This window comes from Setaria viridis, chromosome 8 (assembly GCF_005286985.2).
Source record: "Setaria viridis chromosome 8, Setaria_viridis_v4.0, whole genome shotgun sequence".
Classification (NCBI taxonomy): Eukaryota; Viridiplantae; Streptophyta; class Magnoliopsida; order Poales; family Poaceae; genus Setaria; species Setaria viridis.
Genome location: NC_048270.2, coordinates 41,113,474 through 41,138,614, shown reverse-complemented (window position 1 = coordinate 41,138,614; position 25,141 = coordinate 41,113,474). Strand labels below are relative to the sequence as shown.

At 46.6% G+C, this 25,141-nt stretch overlaps 4 protein-coding genes across 6 annotated transcripts; 2 read left to right on the top strand and 2 right to left on the bottom strand.

Annotated features, from left to right (window-relative positions):
• Positions 1 to 2,549: 2,549 nt before the first annotated feature.
• Positions 2,550 to 7,421, top strand: LOC117833676 (disease resistance protein Pik-2). 2 transcript variants are annotated; one of them, XM_034713267.2, is made up of 5 exons: positions 2,550 to 2,760; positions 3,030 to 3,173; positions 3,712 to 4,580; positions 4,877 to 7,004; positions 7,078 to 7,421. In XM_034713267.2, the coding sequence occupies exons 3-5, from the start codon at positions 3,739 to 3,741 to the stop codon at positions 7,183 to 7,185; spliced, it is 3,078 nt and encodes a 1,025-aa protein (XP_034569158.1). In that variant the 5' UTR covers positions 2,550 to 2,760; positions 3,030 to 3,173; positions 3,712 to 3,738; the 3' UTR covers positions 7,186 to 7,421. The 2 variants fall into 2 exon arrangements, with proteins under 2 accessions (XP_034569158.1, XP_034569154.1); XM_034713263.2 differs by having other exon boundaries at positions 2,550 to 3,173; positions 3,682 to 4,580.
• Positions 7,422 to 7,749: 328 nt separating this feature from the next.
• LOC117833678 (transcription initiation factor TFIID subunit 15) lies at positions 7,750 to 12,167 on the bottom strand. 2 transcript variants are annotated; one of them, XM_034713270.2, is made up of 10 exons: positions 11,913 to 12,167; positions 11,254 to 11,773; positions 11,121 to 11,176; positions 10,366 to 10,482; positions 9,912 to 10,246; positions 9,596 to 9,805; positions 9,291 to 9,374; positions 8,581 to 8,662; positions 8,385 to 8,511; positions 7,750 to 8,277 (listed from the first exon to the last, which is right to left on the bottom strand). In XM_034713270.2, exons 4-10 carry the CDS (start codon positions 10,480 to 10,482, stop codon positions 8,096 to 8,098), a joined length of 1,137 nt encoding a protein of 378 aa, XP_034569161.1. In that variant the 5' UTR covers positions 11,121 to 11,176; positions 11,254 to 11,773; positions 11,913 to 12,167; the 3' UTR covers positions 7,750 to 8,095. The 2 variants fall into 2 exon arrangements, with proteins under 2 accessions (XP_034569161.1, XP_034569160.1); XM_034713269.2 differs by lacking the exons at positions 11,121 to 11,176; positions 11,254 to 11,773 and having other exon boundaries at positions 11,913 to 12,166.
• A 1,552-nt stretch (positions 12,168 to 13,719) lies between these two features.
• On the bottom strand, positions 13,720 to 15,274 carry LOC117833677 (probable carboxylesterase 12). The gene has a single exon (XM_034713268.2). The coding sequence runs from the start codon at positions 15,136 to 15,138 to the stop codon at positions 13,990 to 13,992; it is 1,149 nt and encodes a 382-aa protein (XP_034569159.1). The 5' UTR covers positions 15,139 to 15,274; the 3' UTR covers positions 13,720 to 13,989.
• Positions 15,275 to 21,394: 6,120 nt separating this feature from the next.
• On the top strand, positions 21,395 to 23,631 carry LOC117866148 (patatin-like protein 2). The gene is made up of 4 exons (XM_034750299.2): positions 21,395 to 21,784; positions 21,859 to 22,441; positions 22,530 to 22,694; positions 22,815 to 23,631. The coding sequence occupies exons 1-4, from the start codon at positions 21,474 to 21,476 to the stop codon at positions 23,421 to 23,423; spliced, it is 1,668 nt and encodes a 555-aa protein (XP_034606190.1). The 5' UTR covers positions 21,395 to 21,473; the 3' UTR covers positions 23,424 to 23,631.
• The last annotated feature ends 1,510 nt before the right edge of the window (positions 23,632 to 25,141 follow it).

Below are 25,141 nucleotides of genomic sequence, written 5' to 3'. Positions count from 1 at the left end.
ATCTAAGGAGTTCTTATTCGATTCACTGCTATTTATACTCTGGTTATGCACAGAGTAAAGGAAGACTGGCATCAACCTATGCTTCAATGGCTCGAGCATACTCTATAATTCACATGATTTTCTTTGTAAGGTTCTTTTTTCAATATATAACCAGCAGGGGTAACCCCCTCCTATTTCATAAAAAAAAAATCATATGTATAGCAAGGGCGGACGAAAAGATCAGCCGCCCCTGATAACAGGGGCAACTACTACAGCATCCGGCCCTAGAAATGCATTACTAGGGCTGAACGAGGGGGCGAGCTGCTCCTAAAAAGCCCCAAATTACCCGCGCGTTATGAAAAAACATAAAGTAACCCAAATCATGTGCATATAATGCTAATTAATTAATTTAGTCCAAACAGAACATCGGCGTCTTAGGGGTGATGTGGAGTGCACCTAAAAATTCAAACTTTTTCTTGAAATGTTGCACCTTGAAGGTTAGCTTTCATGACTACTTGTCATTTTTTTGATGAGGCCGAGCTATTGACAGAGTACGTACACAACCAATAAATTAGAAGTAGCAGGTAGTAAGTGGGTTAGGTAAGTACCCACTGTCTGGCTTGGCGTGATCGGCTGTGCTGGTTCCACGAAGATGCTAATATATAGCAAGGACATAAGACCAAAGGAAAGAACAACCAACAACTGGGCTTGGTTCCAGCCGGTAGCTAATCAATAGGGGCGTACGGGTGGATTCGTGCGTCAATATTTTTTCAATCATGTCATCAGGCCGCGGATAAAATGGGCTTATGGTTGACTAACCTTTAACATTCTTAGAACTGTTGGCCATTGTGATAACTTTGCATGTGCATCATTTCTACCTTAGTGTATAATATAATTGAACCAGTGGCTTTGCGCTATTTTTAGATCAAGGAATAAATGATATCCGAGGCTTGGAAGAGGTTAGCATGAGAGCCAACATCTGCGCTGCAGCAACTCCGAGAGGACGAGTAAAATGAAGCGGCTTATTGGTTGCTCCCAAGCAAGATTTTTTGCGATAGAAGTATTTATTCTCTTTCTTTCTAGTGCGCTTGCATCACTGTTCCACTTCAGACCACCCCAGCCGCGTGGCCTCCAGGTCATCCAAATCTCTAGGGGAGATGAGATGCACAGGGAACCTAGGAGCGCTCTCTGTGCTCTGGTTGTACAGGTATCGGACCACGCAAGCACAGAGACACATGCTGCTAGCCATCTTTCCTCACCAATCAGTGGTGTGGAGCTCTGATAAAAATATCTCACATCCATGCAGTGCAAGATTGGTCATTGATTGGCAGTGATAGAGCACGCGTTCTCGTGACCACACAGCATAAAGGCTACAACAACTAAAAAAAACGACAGCATAGGAGTGAACATACAATCCAACAAAGAGAACAAAATTGTAAGAAGGGGAAGGATTTGTACTCTATGGAAAACTACTACTGGATAATAGGGTACTCTCAGGGAGAATATTTCATAGTGTCAGGGGGAGGGATCGGTACAATTCACGTGAAATTTCTACATAGATCTTGCACAATCGAAGAGCTGAACCAGAAGTAAGGTTCGTGACTTTAATTTGGCTCCGATCCCCATATCTTATCTATAATTCTTGCTTAATCCACCCATCAATCCTTCATTCTCTCTAGTCTCTACCTAGATCTGAAGCACATATTCTCTAGCTCTATCTTTCAAAATCCTGCTTAATCTTTTCTCGATCTAGCTTGCTTTCTTTCTTTTGAACGAAATATCCTCGATCTAGATTTCCACCCTATTATTTTTTTTCTTTTTCCTGCTTGTTCTCGATTGTGCTTGAAATCCTAGCCGGTAGCAGCATGTTCTTGGTAGCCTGTGTAAATAGTTCAATGTTATTCTATTTTCTTCATTCTATCTTAATTAGATCCACAATTCATGCAGGTGACATTGCATTAGCAAGGTTGTAGGTCCTTATGATAAAAACACATATGTTGTAATACATATTAATTTTAAATAATATAATTTATTTAAAATTAATATGAATAGTCATATTGAAATTAATTAAACTTTATCATTATATATCACTAGTAATATTAGGTTAACATAATTACTAATTTGTTGTATGGATAATTTTTTAATAGTTTAAATGGTGCAAGTAATTATTTCATTAGTAATATTAAAATTAACATAATTTGTAATTAGTATTTAGTAATATAAATAAGTTTTAGATGGCTTCGTTAGGTACTTTATTCTTTGCGGATACGGATAATGTTGGATATTTCATATTTTTGTCGAATATGAATCTGGAACCGGATAGAGAAAAACATTGAAAATCGAATACGAATACATCCATTAGACATCTCTATTAAAACGAATACGAATACGGATATTCATATTGACGTTTTTAGCAGATACGGATTCGGATAATTCGGATTTCTAGACATCCGAATCCATCCCTGTCCTGGGCCACCTGCTGCTTTATGTCAATTGGTGGTGTGGAGCCCAGCAGACAGCTGATCAATCAGTGGTGTGGAGCCCTTGAGATTAAAGTCCTTTGAAATTATGCACTCTCAATAATGCAGTCCATGCGTCACAGGCCTTGGTACCAAGCAGAGCAGCGGCCTCCCATTCACTGCAACTGCAAGTCGATCTACAAGCTCAACCAACCCCCAGTTCTTCCCTAGCGAGATCGATCTGAAGCACAATCAAGTCCATCCAAGCAGATATTTTCCCTACCAAGCAGAGCAGTCCTCGGCTCATTCACTGTAACTGCAAGTCGATCAACCAAAGCCCATCCATTATTCTTCGTAGCTCTATCTATTAATCCTGCTTAATGTTTTCTCGATCTAGCTTTCTTTCTTTCTTTTGAACGAAATATCCTCGATCTAGATTTCCACCCTATTATTTTTTTCTTTTTCTCGCTTTGTTCTTGATTGTGCTTGAAATCCTAGCCGATAGCAGCATGTTCTTGGTAGCCTGTGTAAATAGCTCAATGTTCTTGGTAGCCTTGCTACCGTTCTTACAAATATATATATTGATATTAGATTGCACGTACTTGATGCATGGACAAGCTGCAGTAGTGCTTGGCTCATTCATGACAAGCTGCGCTTCATCTTCAACTCAACCACCCATCAATCCTTCACTCTTTCCTCAAGCACAATCCAAGAGCTGAACCAGCAGCAGTAAGGGTGCGTGACTTTAATTTGGCTCCCTATAATTCTTGCTTATTGTCCTCGATCTAAATTTCTTTCTTCCTTTTGATCTAAATTAATTTGGCAATGCGATCTAAAGTCGCATTATTTTTTTCTTTTCTGGCTTCCCATTTCCATGCTTCTGAAGAAGAAAAAAACAGAATGAGTAATGCGCGAACAAGAGCGTTAGCAATTTCTTCGGGGTTGATCTGAAGAAAAAACAACATGACTAATCAAAGATCATACACAGCTGCTGTTTTTCATTGCTCCTTATATATAATTCTTAGCACTAGATCTAGCAGCAGATTAATGAAATTAGCCTCCAGTTAGTAACCTACTAGTCCACCAGTGCTTAGTTATCTTTATTCCATAGTGATCAGTTTTTCATCCACATTTTATATGTGTTTATTACAGGAACCTTTATTAGTTTGAGCGATGTGTTTGGCATTAGAATCTTCACTTTCGTCACTTCCTTCGTACATCTATACACTGTCTATGCTTGCAGGTGTTTACATGTATTAATCTGTTATATCAGCTCTGCACATGCACAAGAGCCATAGGCATGGATCTTGTGTCCGGGGCGGTGGGCAGCGTCATCGGCAAGCTCGGCGAGCTGCTCCAGGCGGAGTACAAGCTGCAGAAGGGCCTGCCTCAGCAAATCCAGTCTCTGAAAGATGAGCTCGAGAGTGCGCAGACGGCTCTCAGCAAGGTGGGCGAGGTGCGGCCGGAGCAGCTCGATCCACAAGTCCGGCTCTGGGCTCGCGAGGTCAGGGAGGCGTCCTACGACATGGAGGACATCCTCGACACCTTCCTCGTCGAGGTGACTGACCCAGCGGAGAAGAAGGATGGCCTGCTGGAACATCTCAACAAGAAGATGTCCAAGTTGCTCAAAAAAAGCAAAGCGCGCCACACCATCGCCGGCGCCATCGATGACATGAAGAAGCGACTCCAGGAGGTGGCTGACCGCCGTGACAGGTTCTCGGTTGCGGTGTCGCAACCTGCGTTGCCAACGAAGCCGGATCCTCGCCTTGCCGACATGCACAAAGAAGCGGCGCAGCTCATCGGCATCGAGGAGACCAAGGCTGAACTTACAGCCATGCTTCTGCCGACGCCTCAAGGCAATGGAGATTCTGACATCTCTGGCAGCAATAACAAGATGAAGATAGTATCTGTGGTTGGAGTTGGGGGACTGGGCAAGACGACTCTTGCCAAGGCAGTTTACGATGAGCTTCGTCCGCGATATGATCGTGGAGCATTTCTTTCCGTTGGCCGGAAACCTGACCTGGCACAAGTCTTGAAAGAAATCTTCCTTCTTCTAGACAAAAAGGAGTACGAGGCCATTCGTGATGTAAAGAACGAATCCCTGCTTATTGGTGAACTCCGAAAATTCCTCCAAAACAAGAGGTATGCATAGTAGCTACTCAACGCTCTAATTAAGATGACGAGCATATGCCACTAAATTAATAGTTTCTCTGTTAGTTTTGAAATTGTTTCCGTTTCCTTATGAATTAATAAACTACAATATTTACATCAAGATCATAAATATAGAGTAGATTTTAGATAATAAAATACATTACATTAGTAAATTTTCGCTAGCATTTTTAAGATTTTATTCTATACTTTGTCACTCTTCTTTTCTTTTTATACATGCTCAACGGTTTATCAACTTTGGGTATTGATCTGTACTGTCATGTTGCTAGGTACTTCATTGTTATTGACGATGTATGGGACATAACAACTTGGAACATAATCAAATCAGTCTTGGTTGAGAATGACACTGGAAGTAGAGTAATCACAACTACTCGCAATCGAGATGTAGCCAGCATGGAGGAGGTTTATAAGTTACGCACACTTTCCCCTGATCACTCAGAGAAATTATTCAAAACGAGGTTGTTTGGTGTTAATGGTGAATACCCTGCTAATCACCCTGCGGAGGCATGTGAAAAGATTCTGAAAAAATGTGGTGGTGTACCATTAGCTATCATCACAATGGCCAGTTTGCTGGTGGGTAAATTAAGAGAAGATTGGTTTGCTGTGTGCAACTCTCCTGGATTCTATCGTGGTCAGGGTAACCAGCAAGTAGATGATACTGAGTGGATATTGTCTCTTAGCTATTATGATCTTCCTTCTTATCTAAGGACCTGCTTACTGTATCTAAGTGTGTATCCAGAAGACATTGTGATTGAGAAAAATTCTTTGATATGGAAATGGATAGCTGAAGGTTTCGTGGAGAAGAAAAGAGGGACCAGCTTGTTACAGCAGGGAGAGGAATACTACAATCAGCTCGTAAATAGAAGCATGATCCAGGTGGTCGAGTCATTACATTCCATGGGCATTAATGGCTGTCGTGTTCATGACATGGTTCTTGATCTCATCCGTGACTTATCAAATAAAGAAAACTTTGTGACTATCTCATCAAATGATGATGAAGGAAAATCACCACATCAGAGCAGGGTGCGCAGGTTAGCTCACCAGAACATAATTATGAAGCAAACACAGCAGGACGATCACATGGACATGGCACAAGTGAGGTCATTGGTTGCCTTTAGGTGTGATATTGATAGTTGGGTCTTGCATCCAAGCTTTAAACTCTTGCGAGTGCTAGCTTTATTGGGATGCCGTGGACATTGGGAAGGCCGGCAGGGTCTTAAGCATATTGGAAATCTACTTCATTTGAGGTACCTTGGGCTACGACGCACAAATATTCGTGAGCTCCCGGAAGAAATAGGAAAACTTAAGTTTCTACAGATACTTGACTTGGAAGGTTCTAAAGTAGGGCAACTGTCATCGAGCGTTTGCCAGTTAACGCAGTTGGTCTGCCTATGTGGTCACTCCCGTTATACATGCCCGCCGGATGGGTTATTCCTTAGGAAGGTGACATCATTAGAGTACCTGCGTATACGTATTGATAACCTTATACGTATTGATAACCTGGATGAGGAGTCCCAGCGGCAATTTATGAAGGACCTTGGCAACCTGAGGGAAGTCAGGGTGCTCCACATTATTGGCTCGTTGAAAGGGATGGTGCAGTCAGATCTAGTGCATTCACTAGGCAATCTCCATAAACTCCAGCATCTGGAGCTGACGAAATATAATGGCAATAGTGAAGCCGCAACGAGGGAGTGGGACAGAGTGGTGCTTCCACAGCATCTCCGGTATTTGGATTTAGATTCTATACCGCTCCGTCAGCTACCATCATGTATTAATCCCGTTCATCTCCCCGTCCTCCACTACTTGCGGTTGCATGTGGATCATATGGACGAGTCAAGTCTGCGAAACTTGGGTGGGTTGACAGAGCTCCGTGACCTCAATTTGTTTACGGCTCGGCCGTCGATGGCTTGCGCGGCAACTGCAGCTAATATAAATACTGCGGTCGATGGCTTCTTCAAGAAGTTGAGATATTGCTTATTGCATGGCTGGATGGTCCAGTTGGTGCTCAACGAGGACTCCACTGGTGTTTCGTTTAGCATCTGGAATGGGATGGGTGCTATAGCATTTGGTTCCAAAACAAAGGACGAGTACAGCAGATCAATAGCACCACAACCAGTGATGCCGAACCTCCAAGAGCTTCTGCTTTACGTTCCCGTCAGGGACTTTTATAAGGATGGAAATGGTAGCTGCGGTGATCTCAGGCTGGATTGCCTCCCTTCGCTTTGCAGTGTCATAATATTTGTCGACTGTATGGATGCCTCTACTGATGACGTGGAGAAGGCAGAGGCTGAGCTGAGGAATGCAGCAAAACTCTATCCCAACGGGCCCATAATCAGACTCCAACGACTCCTTGAACATAGGATGATGGCACGATCTACAGACCAAGATGACAAAGAGGTACGTGCGTGGTAACTTCCAACACGCAGTTCAACTTTTTTTTTGTGCTAATCAAATTCTTTCCCAATTCCAGTCCGTCGATGTTTCCGCGAAAGAAGAGGAGCGCGGGGCCTCAGCAACTGGCGATGAAGTCGCTGTCACGGAGTCAGGAGGTGACAACCCCGCGACGCCTAGCTGTTGAATCTGTTCAATGCAAATCAGTCTTGCTATGACAAAGAGGTACTTGCAGTGCATGGTATTTCTAGATTCATATAGTGTATATATGGATGAATACCAAAAGCTATGAACCTACGTATGCTAAAATGACCTACAATTTGGGATGGAGAGACTACCTTATGTGTGTGTATATATTGTTTGGTAGTATTTTATATATTACATTTGACATTTACATACGTACATATATCCGTTCTTGTGGCAGAGTTCTGTTTCTGGTGACTTATTAACCTGAATGAATCTATGTCAGTGCATTTTGGCCACCTGAATACCTGAATGAACCAATCTCCCCCTTTTATAAATGCACTATTTCTCAGTTTTGCAGCTATTGGCTAGGATTGCAAATGCACGGCAGTGTATAGGAAGATGAAGGCCTTGCTTTTGCCTAGGCTCTATCCTTACTAAACCAGTTCACTCTGCAGCTCTGTGCTTGTTTTTCAAATTAGAGCCTACAAGAAATAGTTGATAGAAAGGGACAGTATACTCTATGGCCGGCCATAGAATAGCTTATTCTGTGACTAGCCCATCTTACTTACTAGAATGGCTAAAATAACTTGAATGCTAATATATATTATACAACTTGCTTTTGCCTAGGCTCTATCCTTAGTCAACCCTTTCTTTTTCTCCCTCCTGAAGATGCAGAGCTCAACCTTGGTCCAACATTGGCCCGGTCAATTTCAAACTGGTTTTGTAAAAAAAAAATAAAAATAAGAAGAATGCCATGCTCGTTTTACAAACAGCAAGTTATCCGACAAGCGGCTGCGCGCGTGCAGCAAATAACATAAAGCAACTGTAACACAATACCACAGGTACCACGGCTACAAAAATTGGCAATCACGGTCACGGTCACGGCCTCAAGGGCCCTGGCATTTCTCTCTTCACCTGTGGCGGCGATCACGGTCCCGACTCTCGTAGCGATGGTCTCTTCCCCTATCCCTCCCTCTTTCCCTATCGCGGTCTCTGCTCCGGCTGCGGCGCCGCTCCCTTCCATGATCACCTCTGTCGTAGTCGTCCCTACCACGATCCCTGCTCCTCTCCCTGCCTTCCCTTTCACTGGAACCTGCAACAGCGAATTAACACCAGGTAAGTAATATTCATGACAACTACCAATTGGGCGATAAACAATCCTAAAACAGTCTGGAACATGGACTGTGTCGAGAAGAATACCTCGCTGCTCAACTTCCCATCCAGCACGTCCAGACCCAGGAAGAGTCTGTGCACTTTCAGTATGCTGTGCTTTAGCACGGAATTTCTTTTTGAGGTTGCCAAACTCATCATATATCTCTCCATCATCCTATTATACAAGCCACATTTAGGCATGGAAAGCAATGGTTACAAAAAACACAATCAGTAAGCATCCTACCTCCTCAGCCTCTTTCCGACGCTTTTTAACTTCCTCTAGTTCTTCTTCATCAAGCTCTTTGTACCCACCACCACGGCCACCCCTAAAAAAATAAAGAATTCGTGAGACAATTCTCAATATTTAAATAAATGTGTTTTAGTTATGAATAATTAAATGCATGGTTGCTCACTCATGGACATAACATACAACACCTAGTTGTGCTGTTCTATATATACATTTGTGTGCTGGTTTTTGACATCACATTTCACAAAATATTCACTGCAAGATTCACAACTAGCCACTCACTATTGTCGATGGATGGGCCAAAGTTTCATGGCACTGCACTGCTCCTCCTTCAAGTCCAGTTTTGAGCTCAAAAGCCAAAAACTGGTCACAAGAAGGGCACCATATCACTGCAGTTGACCTCATGTTTTTTAATAACTAACCTAATGTTGATGTGAGGCCACACTTAACCTGACAGTGAGTATCAGGTGGAAAAGCTCGCAATCAATGAAACAAACCTCATCTTCACAACATATAACAAATGCGCTGCTCTTTGTATAATTTGGTATTATAATTTACAAGCTGTTTTGTCACAGCAGGTCAGTCAGCCAGCTAGCCGTACGGGCCCAAGAGCACAAACCATAGCTGCTAGAGTAAATTTCATATTCAACTTCTTGAACAACGTGGTTATGAATGAGCCAAATGCAAATAGTAAATCTTGTACTTACCTTACACCGCCTTCATTCGTACCAGGCTTGGAAGTGTTACATATGTTACATTTTGGCCGCTTAGCCCAATTTATGTTGCCACACCTGGAATTCAAATGAAGATAGGTACCATAAGCATCATGTTTATTAAGTACAGTAGTTTAGGTTTTAAGCATAAACAAGCATACAATAGAGGCTTGGAAAGAACTATCTCATTGGTTTCATAGGGCAGCAATTACATGATGCATACAAATGAATGGGAAGACCGAGCTCAAAAGATGTATCCAATACATGAAACAGATAAACTTAAGCTATTAGCTTCTTACATTGGACATGTCCAGTCATTTGGACCAAACAATCCAGGTGGACCACCAACAGCAGCAGCAGCGCCAGCACGGCTGCTTCCTCTTGCATCAGTGCTACCACGACCTCTACCCCTGCCAACACCACCACCAGTAGCTCCACCAACACCAGCAGGGCGAGCAGCTCCACAACGATTACAAACACCACGAAAGGCAAAGTTTACATTGCCACAGCTGAGAGAAGAAATCATATCAGAAAGAACGGGATACACAATTAAGACCACACTAGTCAACTGGAAAACTGAAGTGATAGAGAAGTTGCTCACCAATCATAACAGACCTGGTATTTGGACACATCCAATCCCCATCTTGCTGCCAAGCCTTTCCTGGACCATCACCGGATCCTCTACCTCTGCCAACCCCATTATCCAAGTCTTGTCTACCTAAGTCAGCAGTGATGGCCAAGTTCGTGGAGCTATCGAATGTATCTTTACTTTTTGACTCAGCTATGTGAACTTGGATAATACTTCCATGGAAATCTTTGTTATTGAACCAGTCCACAGCAGCTGAAGCAGCATGTGGGTCCTCATAGGTAACTGTTGCATCACCCTTTGGTTCATTGGTAACCTTGTCTCTATATATCCAAATTTTTGGACGCCCAGTCCTTTTGTCCTTCTGTGTGGTTTAACAACAAAGACGACAAGTTTATCATGAAACGGAATTCAAAAATGCATAAAAGGGATCTTGACGAACTTAATAGAGGTTGCAAAAATGTTACCTGATAAGATCCATACCTTTAGCAACCCTATGGTGCCAAAATATTCAGCCAGCATAGTCTCATCAGTTCCAGGAGGCAGGTTGCACACATAAACTGAACTGTTTGGGGGCCCTCTTGACATATATCCAGCCATCTGTAACAAGCCACCATTATCATTATTTTTGAATTGCTTCTCTTCAAGAAAAGGTAGAGGGGCTACAAACAAACAAGTATTCAAATTACATCTATACTAGTACATGACATTGTAGTTGGGGCTACAAACAGAAAAATAGTAAAGGGACTACAGACAACCAAAAGAAGCATGGCGTCAAATCTGAAATATACTTATGCAGGACGTTGTATCAGGGGGGACTAAATGCGAAAAATCTTTGCTCAATCTCAAAAGTGAGCTGTGGGCTAATTTTACATGCAACATTCTAGTTGGATACAAAATTTTTGTTTGATGAATAATGTTGGAGGTTGCAGCCAAAAAAAAAATACTAAATTTGTACAGCAAAACCTATTTCTATAGTAGAATAATATTAATCCTGAAAGAAAACTAAGAAACCAAACATAACAAGTGAGCAACCGTGTTTGAAAAGGAGGAGCTAAGCACTTGATGTTTCCATTTCAAATGGCAATTGAAAATGTTGGAGGTATGTTTTTAAATCTAAACTTTTTTTTCAAAAACTTCTGCAAACATTTCACTACAGAGGTAGTCAGATGTAAAGGAAGACCAAAATTTGTCTATTTCTAATGCTGAATCTGAATGCCACACACACAAGTTACTACCTTGGTGATTCAGCATGCAGTAGAATATAGCTGACTCACCAGCAACATTGCGTGCACTGCAATTGTAAGGGGGCATGCTCAGTCTCAGTCCTACTTCGTAAATCGACAATTCATCTATGATTCAGCAACCTACCAGCCAGCCATCAGTAGACTAACCAAGCCCACCAAGCATGGCCAAATGACATCCACACGGACATTTGAAGAATCCAATCACGGTAGCAGATTACAAATGCGTGGAAATCAAATATGAACCGGCACGCTGGATCAAAAACCGCAGGTATTGCTCCATATATGTTGAATCGAAATTTGCACAATATAGATAAATACTGATGCATACAACAAGTTCACAGCAACAAACACAAGTCCAACATAGGCAAATAGCAGGAAACAAAGGTTCTAGTACGGTAGTACATAACAAATTGCCGAAGTAGGCCCCCTCTTGTTCTTACTATTACTGCCTGAAACTGAAGGAGGAGCAGTAGGCAAAGACACAGTACGTGTCTTCCCTCTTTCCACTAGTTCTTGGCACCTTGCAACTTCCCTCCTCATCTCACAAAGCATTTCAGATGTCACATTCGGAAACACATCAACTCTAGTGCAGCTAGTGGATTTACTCATTGGACAGTAGCACGAGGCACTGCTTGAATTTGTTGCTGCCATCCACTCGAGATCAGGAAGCAGATAGGAAAAATTGAACAAACAAAACGAAAAGAACCATCGATCGAGGAAGGGAAGGGAAGGGGTGAAGGGCTGACCGGCCGAAAAACAAGAAGAATGGGAAAAAAAACTCACTGGAGTTCGCCGGACTGCCGCTGAGCCGAAGGAGAGTCGCAGATTTTTCTTGTCCTTTTCAGTTCTTCGTGAGCCCGTCAGAGATGCAGTATTGCAGGTCGTCGCGGCCGGCGGCCCCGCTGCTGTGTGGTGGACGTGCGTGGCGACGGAGTAATGCCGCCGGCGAGCGGCGGCGCTCGTGGGTGTGGGTGGCACTGCGGCAAGCCGGCGGCGGCGGCGGCGGCGTGAGAGTGGAATGGAGAGGGTCGGGGTCTCGCCGTCTCGGGGACTCGGGGTTGGGTGGGCAGGGAGGGTCGGAGGGATATTGGGCTGGGCCGTATATCAAACCGGCCCATACGTACTTATTGGGCTGGGCCGTATCTCAAACCGGCCGAAATAGCTCTCTGTCTTATGGGGGTACATAAATGCTTGCCTGAGCAGCATTCCAACATATTACATGTCTATGTATCTGTTACAAAAACAATTTATAAAAGAATAGATAAAACAAGAAAAATGTTTTTTTGGGCAAGGTAGGGGACCAAAGAAAAGGTATTATCTGGTGAAATGGGTGAGGATTACCAAACCAAAGAAAAAAAAGGTGGGCTGGGAATTCAAGACTTGAGGAAAATGAATCTGAGTCTGTTTGTGCAGGTGGTGGTGGAAATTAGAAATGGGAGAGGGTCTTTGGGCCTGTTCGCTTCAGCTTATAAGCCGGCTGAAAAACTGAAACTTCTGATTTGTTGTGAGAGGAAAACACTGTTTGGTGGCTGATAAGCCGGCTGAATAAGCTCAAGCGAACAGGCCTGGCAAGAAATTGTTAGGAAAAAAAATACTTCAAACAAGATGGCATATCCCAGGTAAAAGCAAAACCAAATAATTCCCCCTGCGATGGAATGACTTAATAAAGGTGAAATAGTTGTGTTTGAAAGGTAGAATTATGAAAATTGGAAATGGGAAGGTGACTTACTTTTGGAGAGACCCATGGTGTGGCTCTGTTCCTGTGAGAGAAAAATTTCCAGACCTTTTTAACATTTTGTAATGAGCAAACTGGGAGTGTTGCAAATATGGCTAGTGCCCAATCCCAGATGAGGAGGCTGAGAGATATGTTAGTTACCTGTGCTTTGTCAAGTGAAAAAGACACTCCCAGATGGGTATGGGAGAAATCAGGTTGCTTTTTCAGTGAAATCCATGTATTCTCATTTATGTAGCTCGGAAATAGAAGCCCCAAATAAGAGTATTTGGAATGCAAAAATTCCCTTAAAAATAAGAATCTTTATGTGGTTATTAATCCAACAAAATGCTATACTAACAAGGGATAATCTACTAAGAAGAAGATGGCAGGGAGATAGAAGATGTTGCTTCTGTCCTTTAGATGAAAGTATAGAACATCTCTTCTTTTGTTGTTCTTTAGATGAAAGTATAGAACATCTCTTCTTTAGCTGTATGTTGGGCATTGTGGAAGTCTAGAAATTCAGTTTGTCTTAAAGGAAAAATAATAAGATCTACTGAGATTATCTGTTTGACTTCTTCCTTTGTATCATATTGGGCAGGTTTGAAAACCCCGGAGGACAAGGCCTGTTTGGGGATGGGAGCTGAAGCTATGAAGGGGACGGCGCGGCGCTGCACTTCCATCCGCGAGAAGCCAACCCTGATGACAGTGGAATGGTGCTACTTCAGTATGTAGAAGATGATGATGCACGGGTGGTGCTGGGCAAACTGAAGGTGACCGCCTGGTGAAAGTTGGAGTTGGGCACGAGTCCTGCTGAAGGAGGGCCATAGCGTTTTCTGGGTGAACATGAGGAACAAGCATGATGTTCCGTGGTCACTATTTTATCCCAGCAAAGTTCACTTCCTTTTACTACTTGACTTGATTCAGTAATGTTGCCATGAGCACAGGAGAAGTTTGCCGTGTGTCCACGGCACACGGCGAAGCCCAAAAAACACTCCGCAAAACTGCTAGTTACATCATATCGGGAACGAAAATGGACCTCATTCCTGGCTGCAATTGTTCGTCGTGTGCACTGCACATGATAACTATGCTGTGGCCCAGATACTGTTTTACATGACGCCTTGCCAACAAGAAAGATGTGGCCTTCGATCAGTTCCCGCCAGTAGCAGTGAAGAATGCGACGAGGCGGTCCATGAGCTCCGCCACGACATCATCGTCGGCAGGCTTGGCGAGGAAGAAGACGTGGTCCTCGCCCTTGGACTCGAACCACTCGACCTCGCCGCCCCACCCGCTCGCCTTGAGCGCCTCGTAGTACGCCCTGCACCTGGGCGCCCCAAAGTCCTTCTCCGCCGCGCACACCAGCACCCTCCGGCACGGCATCCTCCGCAGGCTCGCCGGCGCGGCCGCGGGGTTCATCCGCGGGTCGTCCGTCCCCTCCGCCGCCTCCGGGCACACGACCGCCCACAGCTTCCCCAACGACTCCACCCACATCGGCAGCTCTCCGTCGACGGGCTCCCTCCCGCTGAACAACGCGTGGAGCACCGCCGCGCCCTCGACCGCCGCCGCCGCCTCGCCGGCCGCGGCCATCATCGCGACGTTGTGGGCGATGTTCCCGCCGGCGCTCTCGCCGGCCAGGAAGACGCGGCCGAGGTCGCCGTGCCGCGACAGCCAGGGGTCCCCGCCGCCGCCGGCGACCGCCCACTCGAGCGCGCGGAGGGAGTCCTCGTACCCGGCGGGGAACGGGTGCTCCGGCGCGAGGCGGTAGTTGACGGAGACGACGAGCAGGCCTGCCCGAGCCGCCAGGGTGCTGAGGAACGGCTGGTACGCCGGGGCCGCCGCCGACTGCGTCACGAACGCGCCGCCGTGGAAGTAGACGAGCAAGGGGAGCTTCTTGACGTCGTTCTGCTGCTTGGACGACGTGTCCGCCGGGAGGTAGAGGCGGACGTAGAGGCCGGTGTCGGCGTCGATGGTGACGTCCCTGGACGTGACGCCGGTGGCGGCGTCGAAGCCCGGCGGCACGGTGGTGGTGCCGACCAGGCGGTCGATGCGGCGGTCGCCGTAGATGCGGAAGTAGCGACTGTCGATGATGATTTCTTCGGAGCTCGCCGGATCCATGGCCAGCGCCGGACCTGCTACTAGCCTCCTGGAAGGAATCGACCGGCGGCCAGCTGCTGCAGCTAGTAGATGTGCCTTGTTGCTCAATAAGCTGGTCTTGTGTCCATGGATGGAAACAGGAATCTGAGCTCCGGCCTGATGCGTCCTCGCTCGGGAGAACAATGTAGGTCTGGACCTGATCATATGGCGAGATTGCGTGGTAGCTAATAACTTTCGGATTGTTCAACAACGTTTCTGCCTGCGAGCGATTATACGGTAGCTGAAGCTTTTACGACACCACCACTGCATCTGCACCATTTGGAACTTGTAGGGGGTCTATGGAAATCCTGGATGGATGGTGACAGGCTGACAGTGATTGGAGCCTGTGGGAATTTCAGATAAGATCGAAGCTATTGGTGCACAGAGGTTCAAGGGTACGGTGCCATCTTATCTGTAGAAGAGACATCACTACTTAAGCAACAACCCGAACGTAGTACACCCTCGGCCTTTCAAGGATTATTCGTACAGGTAGTTCACATGAAGAATACAAAACGTATCATGTTCGGTGATAGGAGCTAGCTACAAATTAAATTACCACGTTAATTGAAAAAGCCTGGCTAGACTGTTGGATTTTAGATGTCAATGTACGTAGATGCACAAGAGAAGGCGATTTCGGAGCTCCGATCCATGGGGAGAGTGTAGTGACAGCCGATGACCGGATGGTTCAACGTTTCTGCTTGGCATAGGGTACGGTAGACAGAGCTTTCATGGAGTTTGGAGACGCCAGCACCGTTGATGGTCACCGTGATTGTGGCATGCGGAAATTTCAGACAAGAAACAAACTGGTGGCGCCCGAGGACAAGGTGCCATCTCGTCTAGAAGACTACTCCCTCGGTTCAGATATTATTATGCACATATACATACAATATATCTAGATACAATAATATCTATAAATCTAAAAAAATTAAAATGATCTACAATTTCGAACAGAGAGAGTAGAAGATAGCGCTCGTGTGTGATGGTACAAATGAGCACTGTCAGTTTCAGAGAACTGACTGTGGAACGGTGGAAATGAAGTTACCACCGTCGACAATGGGAACAATTTTTTTGCACCATCAGTTTCTGTTATATTTAAGTCTGTGAAAAAAGATATACTGCGCTGAGGTGGTTTTATCTCTCATCAAGTCTTGGTCTTGGTCATATAGAATCTTAAAAGAATTACATCATGTGACTAGCTAGATGTGCTGCTGATGGGTAGAAATGCAGGTGAGGTCTTCGTCGGTGTGAACGACACTACGGGAAACTTTAAATTTGCCGAGTGTTTTTTTTTTGCTGAGTGTTTTTTCTCGGACACTCGGCAAACAAGCTATTTGCCGAGTGCGAAGACAAAAACACTCGGCAAAAAAAAAAACACTCGGCAAATTGGGACTTTGCCGAGTGTCAAATAAAATACACTCGGTAAAGCCCCCTCTTTGCCGAGTGTCAAAAAAAACACTCGGCAAAGAGGGGGGTTTGCCGAGTGTCAAAAAAAACACTCGGCAAAGAGGGGAGTTTGCCTAGTGTTTTTTTTTACACTCGGCAAAAAAATAATTTTTTTTCCTCTTTTCACCATGAAATTTTTTCTACTCCCCACATACAACATGTGGTACTCCATGTTAAAATTTGGTATATTTTTGAATTTATTTGCTATATTTATTTAATTAATTGCATTTCAAGGGAATTTTTAGTATAAGTCAAATTTGAACTGCAAGTGATTCAAATTATGGAATAAAATGAGTAGAAAAATGATATTCATGTTATTTGGACCAATTTGAGACCTGACCCATGAAATGAAAAGAAATTTCGAACATCTTGTTCAGGAAACACGACCATGAACGTGTGGCAGTAGTATTTTTAAATTAAAAAAAACAATCAAAGTCTGAAAATTATGAGATTTGCCATGATGTGATGATATAATACGTGGAGACTGTGGAAAAAAATTGAGAAGGTTTTGCACATTTCATCATGTACGATGATTACAAACCGAAGCATCTCAGAAGAAGAATAGTAACTTTGAGAAGGATTCGATAAAATTTAGAGTCGAAGTGACGGTCGAGTTCGGTTTGACTATAAAACTTTTTGTATAGTCAGTAGAGAACCTATATTGGTTTGTGTGAAAATTTGGTATTTTTTTGAAACTGTTAGATATTTTTTAAATTTTTTTTAAAAAATATTTGCCGAGTGTCCTATGGTGGACACTCGGCAAATCAACCGTTTACCGAGTGTCCACGTAGGACACTCGGCAAACAGCCGGCCACAACCAAATAAAGGACCCCTCCGGCCCGGCCCCCTCCCGGCCTCCCCCCACTCTCCTCTCTTCCCCTGCCTCTTCCCCTTCCTGCCTCATGCCTCCTGCCGCCGCCGTCGCCGCCCGCCTCCGGCCGCCGCCACCCGCCTCCAGCCGCCGCCGCCGCCGCCCGGCGCCCCCGGCCCCGGATCCGCCGCCGCCCGCCGCCGGGCCGACGCCGCCGGCCCCGGATCCGCCGCCGCCCGCCGGCCCCGGATCCGCCGCCGCCCGCCGCCCCCGGCCCCGCCGCCCCCGGATCCGCCGCCCCCGGATCCGCCGCCGCCCGCCGCCCCCGGCCCCGGATCCGCCGGAGTCTCGCGTCGGGGGCCTCGGATCCGGCAGGCGTGGATGGCGGCGGCGGCGGGCGTGGATGGCGGCGGCGGCGGCGGTGGATGTACTTGAGGAGCGACGGCGACGAGCTCGACGGCGACGGCCCGCCTCCTCCCCCCACCGAGGATCCGAGCGCCGCCGCGCCGGACGACGACGACCCGGCCCCTGACGCCCCGGCGCCTCCGGAGAAGATGACGGCCGCGGCGGGCGTGGATGGTGGCCGGCGGGCGTGGATGGCAGCTGGCGGCGGCGGCGGCGTGCTGGTGGTACGAGTGTCGGCGTGCGGCGGGCGTGGATGGCAGCTGGCGGCGGCGGCGGCGGCGGTGGCGTGCTGGTGGTACGGCCGACGGGTGTCGGCTCTTTGCGGGCGGGGATGGTGGCTGGCGGCGGCGGCGGCGGCGGCGTGTTGTGGTACGGCCGACGGGTGTCGGCGTGCTTTTTTTATTTTTTTCCAAAAAAAGGTTTGCCGAGTGTTTTCGGGGCACTCGGCGAAAGCTGTGCCGAGTGCCCGACCGAAAACACTCGGTGAATATTACTTTGCCGACACAAAATTTCCCGAGTGCCAGACGCCGAGTGTAACACTCGGCGAAGTCTTTGCCGAGAGTATTTCGGGTTTTGCCGAGTGCCCCTGGCACTCGGCATAAAACCTGTGTCCGGTAGTGCGACAACATGAAAGATGGCAGTACTTCAAATAACGGCTTCAGTGCCGTGATGCTCACAAGGTACATATGGATAACCGTCACGAGTGTGTGTCAATTCCCGTCGGCAGGTAAAAATGTCATTAAACATGCTCCGAACTCCTGTCGGTTTGGGATTAGCTCTCATGAACCATTTAAACCGTCAGGAACCGACGTGGATTCATGATGGCCGCTAGAAAACCGATTGGAAAGGACTCCTGTCGGTTCAAACCAGCCACCTCCCACCTCAAAGTCTCAAACCGATTGGAAAGAGACGATTCGTTCCACTCATGAGCCTCGACGCGGACTGCGACAAGGGCCTCCCTCCCACTCCAACGCCACAAGATCGAATCGCTCGATGGTTCGGGAACCGGCTCGAGTAGATTGATCCGAGTCGGAGTGGAACGAAGCTGGACGGTGTGCGGACTTGTCACTGCTAGGAAAGCCCATCAATACTACTTGGGAACCCCCTTTAGTATCGGTTATGCAAATGGTATTGCTAATTTGGTACTAAAGGGGGGGCTTTAGTACTGGTTGAAATAACCGGTACTAAAGAGGTATTAAAAAAAATCCCACCCAGCCTAGCAGCCCTCCTGCCCGCCCCCTCCTGTCGCCTGTCGCCCCGCCCTCCACCCCGCCTCCGCCTCGCCATCCTCCGCCCGCCGCCCACCCCCCGCCCCGCCCTCTTGCCTCCGCCCGCCTACCCCCTCCCGCCAGCCCCACCATCCTCCCACCGCCCGCCTCCACCTGGCCCCGTTGCCTGCTACTGGGAGGAAGAGAAGTGAGGAGGAAGAGAAAGGAGAAGAAATAGGGAGAGGGGATCAGGAGAGAAGATAGAGAGAGAGGACAGACAGAGATGCGTGCGGGAGAGATGGGAGGGAGATATATGGATAACGCGTGGGGCGACGGGGTAGCTCCCTTAGTACCGGTTGGTGCCAAAGGGTGCACATTAGTACTGGGTGGAGTCCTCACCCGGTACTAAAGGCCCGGTGGCACACTAGTACCGGGTGGGGGTACCAACCGGTACTAATGTGCACCATTTAGTACCGGTTGGTGTCCCCAACCGGTACTAAAGAGGGTCACGGGTCGCACCTTGGGCACTGGTCATTAGGCCCGGTACTAATGCTCACATTAGTACCGAGCCCAATTGCAACCGGCACTAAGGTGCTGGACGAAAGGCCCTTTCCCCAGTAGTGTGTCCTCCCAACCTCTGGTCAGGTCAGAGATTGAGAATTCGTCAAAGTTCTTGACGAGATTTGTCGAGGTCTTGGTGATGGAGCTTCATGATGGTCATCATGCATAGCATCAGGATGTTGAATCCTAGACACGCCATGTCTAAAAATGCAATAAAATTGGTATGCAGAGATCACCTCTAATGCATAATATCACGTTGTTTTTTAAGAGCTCTCAAAACAGTTAATTAATATTGCGTTGTGAGTTGTGTATGAAAGTGGACCTAGGACATTAGTTTTTATGCCCAAAATAAGAAATCTTCCGAAGCTATATCTTGTGCAAGATACAGCTTTATTCTCTCTCTTTTAATCTTTGCCAAATCAGAAACAAATCCCATATTACACTTAATTATACACACGATGCCATAGCCATAAGAACTATCCTAAGGCCAAACCCAGATGGAAATTTCATATTGGTGTTCCAATAGTGCCACACGGCGAAAGGGTATCTAGCCTAATAGATAGAGCACCTGAGTAGCACCTAGTAGGCTCGGGTTTGACTTCCCGTGGAAGTGAATTAAACGGCTCTAGATTAAAAAATTATAAAAAAATAGGTAGAAGCTTTCCTTCCTGATTTCGGAAAAAAAAAAGTGCCACATGTGCAAGAGATCCTTTAAGATGATTTAAATAGCTATTGCAATACATAATTTTTTTTCTAGTCAATATAAGTAAGACTATATTTGTGTTGAAAATGGTGCCTAACTATATGGAACCTGATGCACACTTAGCCAGATTTCTTAATGTTGTTAAGGGAGCTAGCTAGCTCAGTAGCTCTGCAGCAACAGCATAGCTAGCTAGCATCCGACAGACGAGGTTGCGTGCACGAATCTCGAACGTTAGAAGCTTAATAAAAAATAACTTCCGAAAGTTATATGGGATTGCGCGTGCGGCACATGTGGGCTGGTATTCTCGACGGGCCAGACCCTTGGAGGCCGACACATGAGGAATTGAGGAGGCATCGCCGGGCTTCTTTGGAGGAGGATTCTGGCTATGTGGGCCTTGAACAGATCATCGTGCATCCTTGCAGCTTCTCAACCTCTCCATGTAGACCATAGTGCATAAGCTTAGCTTTCAAGTAGACATGCCTTCATGAAGTAACTAGTTCGATCAGTTAATTTTAATTAAATATGATGTGCGAAGGTTGGTCTAAAGAAGGATTTATGGTGCAGGAAAAAAAATTTAGTGTCTATGCTTAATAGTAGTACACATTTTTCTTGTTATGGCTTTACATATCATATTTTTTCTAGTACCAACTTGCTACATCAATAAACATTGCACGGAAAGAAAAAGTTGCCGTGTAGTTTCATGAAGATGATACTGAGCTCTAGGCGTAGAAAACCCCCGATCAATTGCATATGGAGTCTAAGTACCCATTTCTAGAAGAAGTTAGCCTTGGAACCATCAGGTATATACATAAGTAAGTACTTACCCATCTCTCTCGCGGTTACTTTATCACGGCTTGACGGACAAGCCGTCCAAGTTGGACGTAGAAGCTGAGAGATATGAAGAAAAGGAGACGACGATAGGTGTGCATGTTTGCTCAGCTACCCCCCCCCCCCCCCCCCCCCCCCCCCCCCCCCCCCCCCCCCCCCCCACCCCCCGGGGCGAAACGTGAACATGGCAGCAGCCGGATGGCAGGACGTATGTCCCATCACCTAATTGGCTTTGGGACCATTAAATTAGGTTGCAGTCTCTGCAGGCTTTATATGCATGCATGCAGTCGCGGCCGTTCACACTGCATGCTATAGTCGCGGGCGTTCACACTGCATGTACTGCGTGCTGGATGGAGTTAGGCCAGTTCACATGCACCTTCGTTGCCAAGAATTAACGAGGTTTGCATGCCTCGACCACCCTACCTCGAGGCTATATAAAGGCTCGAGACCGCAGCTACCAAATGCAACAAGCACATCCACACTTGCAGAGCTAGCAGCAACACACAAGGAACACAGCTAGCACACAGCTTGAGCGATCCAAATGGCGCCTGCTGCAGCAACGAAGCAACAAGATGGGGAGCTGAGGATCCTCTGCATCGACGGTGGTGGCATCCGCGGCCTCATCCCGGCCAAGATCCTGGAGTACCTCGAAGCCGAGCTCCAGAGGATTGATGGGTCGACGGCAAGGCTTGCCGACTACTTCGACTACATCGTGGGCACCAGCACCGGCGCCCTCGTCACCACCATGCTGGCCGCCCCCAACAAGGACAACCGCCCACTCTGCACGGCCAGCGAGATCATCAACCTCTACCTCGAAGAGGGTGCCGGAATCTTCAGAAACGATGACAAGGCGTAAGCACATCTCGACTTAGATGCACACATGTCGGTGTGATAAAGTAAACCCTAAACCTTATACGTGCATGCAGGACATGGACTCAGGTGGTGCTGGAGGCCGTGCTCCTCTACATTAAGTACTACGATGGCGACAACGAGACCCTGCGGTCCTTGCACGACATGCTCAACCTCGGGATGGCCATCGAGCCCTTGCTCCGCCCCATCCTCGACGCGCTGATCCACGCTAAGGGCCCTACTGCTGCTGCCACTGCCAACGGTGGCGGCCTGCAGCAGCTAGCCGCAGCACCCCATGACCCTGATGCAGTGAGCAACGGCGTCGAGTCCGATGAGGCGCCGCCGGCGTCGATGGAGGACTACATCCAGGAACAGGCTGGATCCATCCTGCAGGCGCTGTGCCATGCGCAGGGTCTGGCTCTGGACTCGCCGCCGTTCCAGGAGGGCATCAAGGAGTTTGCGGAGGGCCTGCGCAGGACGCTGCTCAACCCGGATTTCGTCAGGTACGCGCTGCTCCGCCCCAAGTACGACGGCGAGGGGCTCCGCAAGGTGGTCAAAGGGAAACTCGGCGACCGCGAGCTTAAGGAAACCGTCACCAACGTCGTCGTGCCCACGTTCGACATCAAGCGCAATAAGCCCGTGGTCTTCTCCACCTCAAAGGTACCCTAGCTACTTACTGCGCTGCTTCTGAACGAACTGATCGTCATCGGATGTACTGAGCTGCTGAACCATTGATCACGTACGACAGGCGCGACAGGATCGGGTGATGAACCCCTACCTCTCGGACATTTGCATCGCCGCAACTGCCGCGCCAACATTCTTCCCTGCCCACAAGTTCAACATTTTAAGCATATTGCCACTAAATTTCCAGGAGTTTAACCTAATTGACGCCGGCGTCTTCGCGAACAATCCGGTACGGTATATGTGATAATTCACTTCAACTGGATGTTATTCTATGTAATTCGATGGATCACTTGAACCGAATGTTCTATGTACTGGCTGAAACAAATGCAAACTACCCACGACGACGCAGACCACGGTGGCGATGAACGAGGTTTGGAGGATGATCGACAGGGGCGAGGACCTGCCGGTGGAGGGGATATCGGCCATGGACTGCAGCAAGCTGCGCATCCTCTCCGTCGGCACCGGCGTGGTGAACCACTCCTACACGGCCGACGAGTGCAACTGGTGGGGTCTCCTCCCGTGGGTGTACAACGTCCGCAACAAGACCCAGCCGCTGATCGACACGCTCATGTACGCCACCGGCTCCCTCGTCGACTACAACGTCGCCCTGCTCTTCAAGTCCCAGGGCTACGAGAACAACTACTTGCGCATCCAGGAGGATCAGCTGGACCCTGCTCTTGGAGGCATGGACGACACCAGCAGCATGAAGAAGCTCATCGATGTCGGGGAGAACCTCCTGGACAGGCAGGTCTACCGGACGGACTGCGAGACGAGGGAGTACCAGCCGGTGAAGGGCGCGGGGACCAATAAGGAGGCGCTCACCAAGCTCGCCGAGCAGCTGGTCGCCGAGAGGCGCCGAAGGGGGGCTGCGGCGCCGATGTTGCTGAAAGTTACCGAGATTACCACCGTCGTCGAGCCAAGGCCCAAAAGGCTCAAGCCTACCTACGTCGTGCAGTAAGAGCTATCCTGCACCTGCATGCTGTGTGTCTTGGTCTGATCTATCTATCTTTTGTAACTGAATAAATGTGTAGCTAGCTGCACTCACTATGGATGAATGGGTGCATGCAGTTACTACTTGTAGTGTGTTGGGTCATGAATAAATGTATCATGCAGTGCCCACTGCCGTTTGTATGAATGTTTGTGTGCAAGTTTCAATAATTTTTGAACTGATCTACTTGCATTAGATTTATGCTTGTGGGCGATGATGTCATCCGCCAACACAGATGGATCTGTGCTCCCCGATGGTTACATTACCCGCTAGCATTTATATCGAAAAAAAATTGGTACAACAGCTCAGTATCCTTTATGCATCGGAATATCTAACGGTGTTCAATAACCTCCATTTGTACTCGTGGGCGCTTATATCACCCGTCAACACAAATGATTTTTTTCAATTTACATGGATGGGAAGGACCAAAAATACTTAACTAGTAAGCAAATCTATCTACATATTGTAACATATTTTTTTAATATGCATTAGATATGTATTGTTGTGCAGGAGTTCAAAAAATTTTAGAAGTGATTTACTGTTTTCTAAGGTTTAAATAATTATAAGAAAACTTTTTAAAATTAATTGATACTTGAACTAATTTTTTTCACAAATAAGATTAAAAATGTTATGAAAAATGGTGTTGAAGACATATGTTCCATTTTAGTTCAAATCATGAAAGTGCATGAAAGATTCGCAGAAGTATGTTAAGTATATTTGTCACTTCTATAAAAACTTTTGGTGAAAATAAATTATTAAAATATCCAAATAAAATCAAAAAATTGTATAACTAGATGTGAACCACAATCTTAACCAGAACCAACCATCGCAAATCAATGATCCACCTCCTTAATCACTACTATAATCACTAAGAAGATATATTAGTTTTATACTCTCTCCATCCCAAATTGTAAGTCATTCTAAGAATCTTGGAGAGTCAAAGCATCTCAAGTTTGACCAAAATTATAGAGAAAATTATAAAGATTTATGACATCAAATAGGCATACTATGAAAATATAATTGATGAAAAATCTAATGATACTTAGATGACATCATAAATGTTATTATATTATCATATAAATTTGATCAAAATTGAGATATTTTGACTCTCCAGGATTCTTGGAATGACTTACAATTTGGGATGGATGAGTAATATTGCACACAAAACTTAGAGGCTTCATCGCTTTGCCTACCTCTACCATTAATTATTAGGAAAAAATTCCTATTTGCCATTGCAAAATTTTGTAATCCTATTTGGCATCGATGTCTGAATGACATATAAGGGATTGTGCCAACTTGCAGTGGGCGGGAAAAAATACCCATATTTAATTGATGCAGATGTACCATGAACATCTGAATGCGTTTAAGAGATCAAACTCGAAATTTGGATATAAGGAAATATAGGTGATAGGACCTGATACAGATCGAAACAAATAGGCGATGTACTCGGATTTTAGCTCGTCGCCGTTGTCAGGTACGTGCTCGGTTTTTATGTTAATCCAAGTTTGCTCAGTTTTGCCCCAACTCGATCGGCATGGAAGAACCAAAACCCATCGGGATGAGGAAACCCTCCGAGACGACGCGTCCCCCGAGCTGGGTAATCCTCGACAGCTTCATCCACCGCAGCAGCGGCGACGCCGAGGCCCGTGGCGACGGCACGGCCTCGGAGACCTCATACACCTGCATCG

What these genes read in the sequence shown, in the direction of transcription:
- LOC117866148 (XM_034750299.2), top strand. Translation starts at nt 21,474, where the DNA reads ATGGCGCCTGCTGCAGCAACGAAGCAACAAGATGGGGAGCTGAGGATC. An exon ending in TTCAGAAACGATGACAAGGC is followed by an intron (nt 21,785 to 21,858) that starts GTAAGCACATCT and finishes ACGTGCATGCAG; the next exon opens with GACATGGACTCAGGTGGTGC. An exon ending in TGGTCTTCTCCACCTCAAAG is followed by an intron (nt 22,442 to 22,529) that starts GTACCCTAGCTA and finishes CACGTACGACAG; the next exon opens with GCGCGACAGGATCGGGTGAT.
- LOC117833676 (XM_034713267.2), top strand. Translation starts at nt 3,739, where the DNA reads ATGGATCTTGTGTCCGGGGCGGTGGGCAGCGTCATCGGCAAGCTCGGC. An exon ending in AAATTCCTCCAAAACAAGAG is followed by an intron (nt 4,581 to 4,876) that starts GTATGCATAGTA and finishes TCATGTTGCTAG; the next exon opens with GTACTTCATTGTTATTGACG. An exon ending in CAGACCAAGATGACAAAGAG is followed by an intron (nt 7,005 to 7,077) that starts GTACGTGCGTGG and finishes TCCCAATTCCAG; the next exon opens with TCCGTCGATGTTTCCGCGAA.
- LOC117833678 (XM_034713270.2), bottom strand. Translation starts at nt 10,482, where the DNA reads ATGGCTGGATATATGTCAAGAGGGCCCCCAAACAGTTCAGTTTATGTG. An exon ending in TGGATGTGTCCAAATACCAG is followed by an intron (nt 9,806 to 9,911) that starts GTCTGTTATGAT and finishes TTCTTCTCTCAG; the next exon opens with CTGTGGCAATGTAAACTTTG. An exon ending in ACGAATGAAGGCGGTGTAAG is followed by an intron (nt 8,663 to 9,290) that starts GTAAGTACAAGA and finishes TTATTTTTTTAG; the next exon opens with GGGTGGCCGTGGTGGTGGGT.
- LOC117833677 (XM_034713268.2), bottom strand. Translation starts at nt 15,138, where the DNA reads ATGATCAGGTCCAGACCTACATTGTTCTCCCGAGCGAGGACGCATCAG.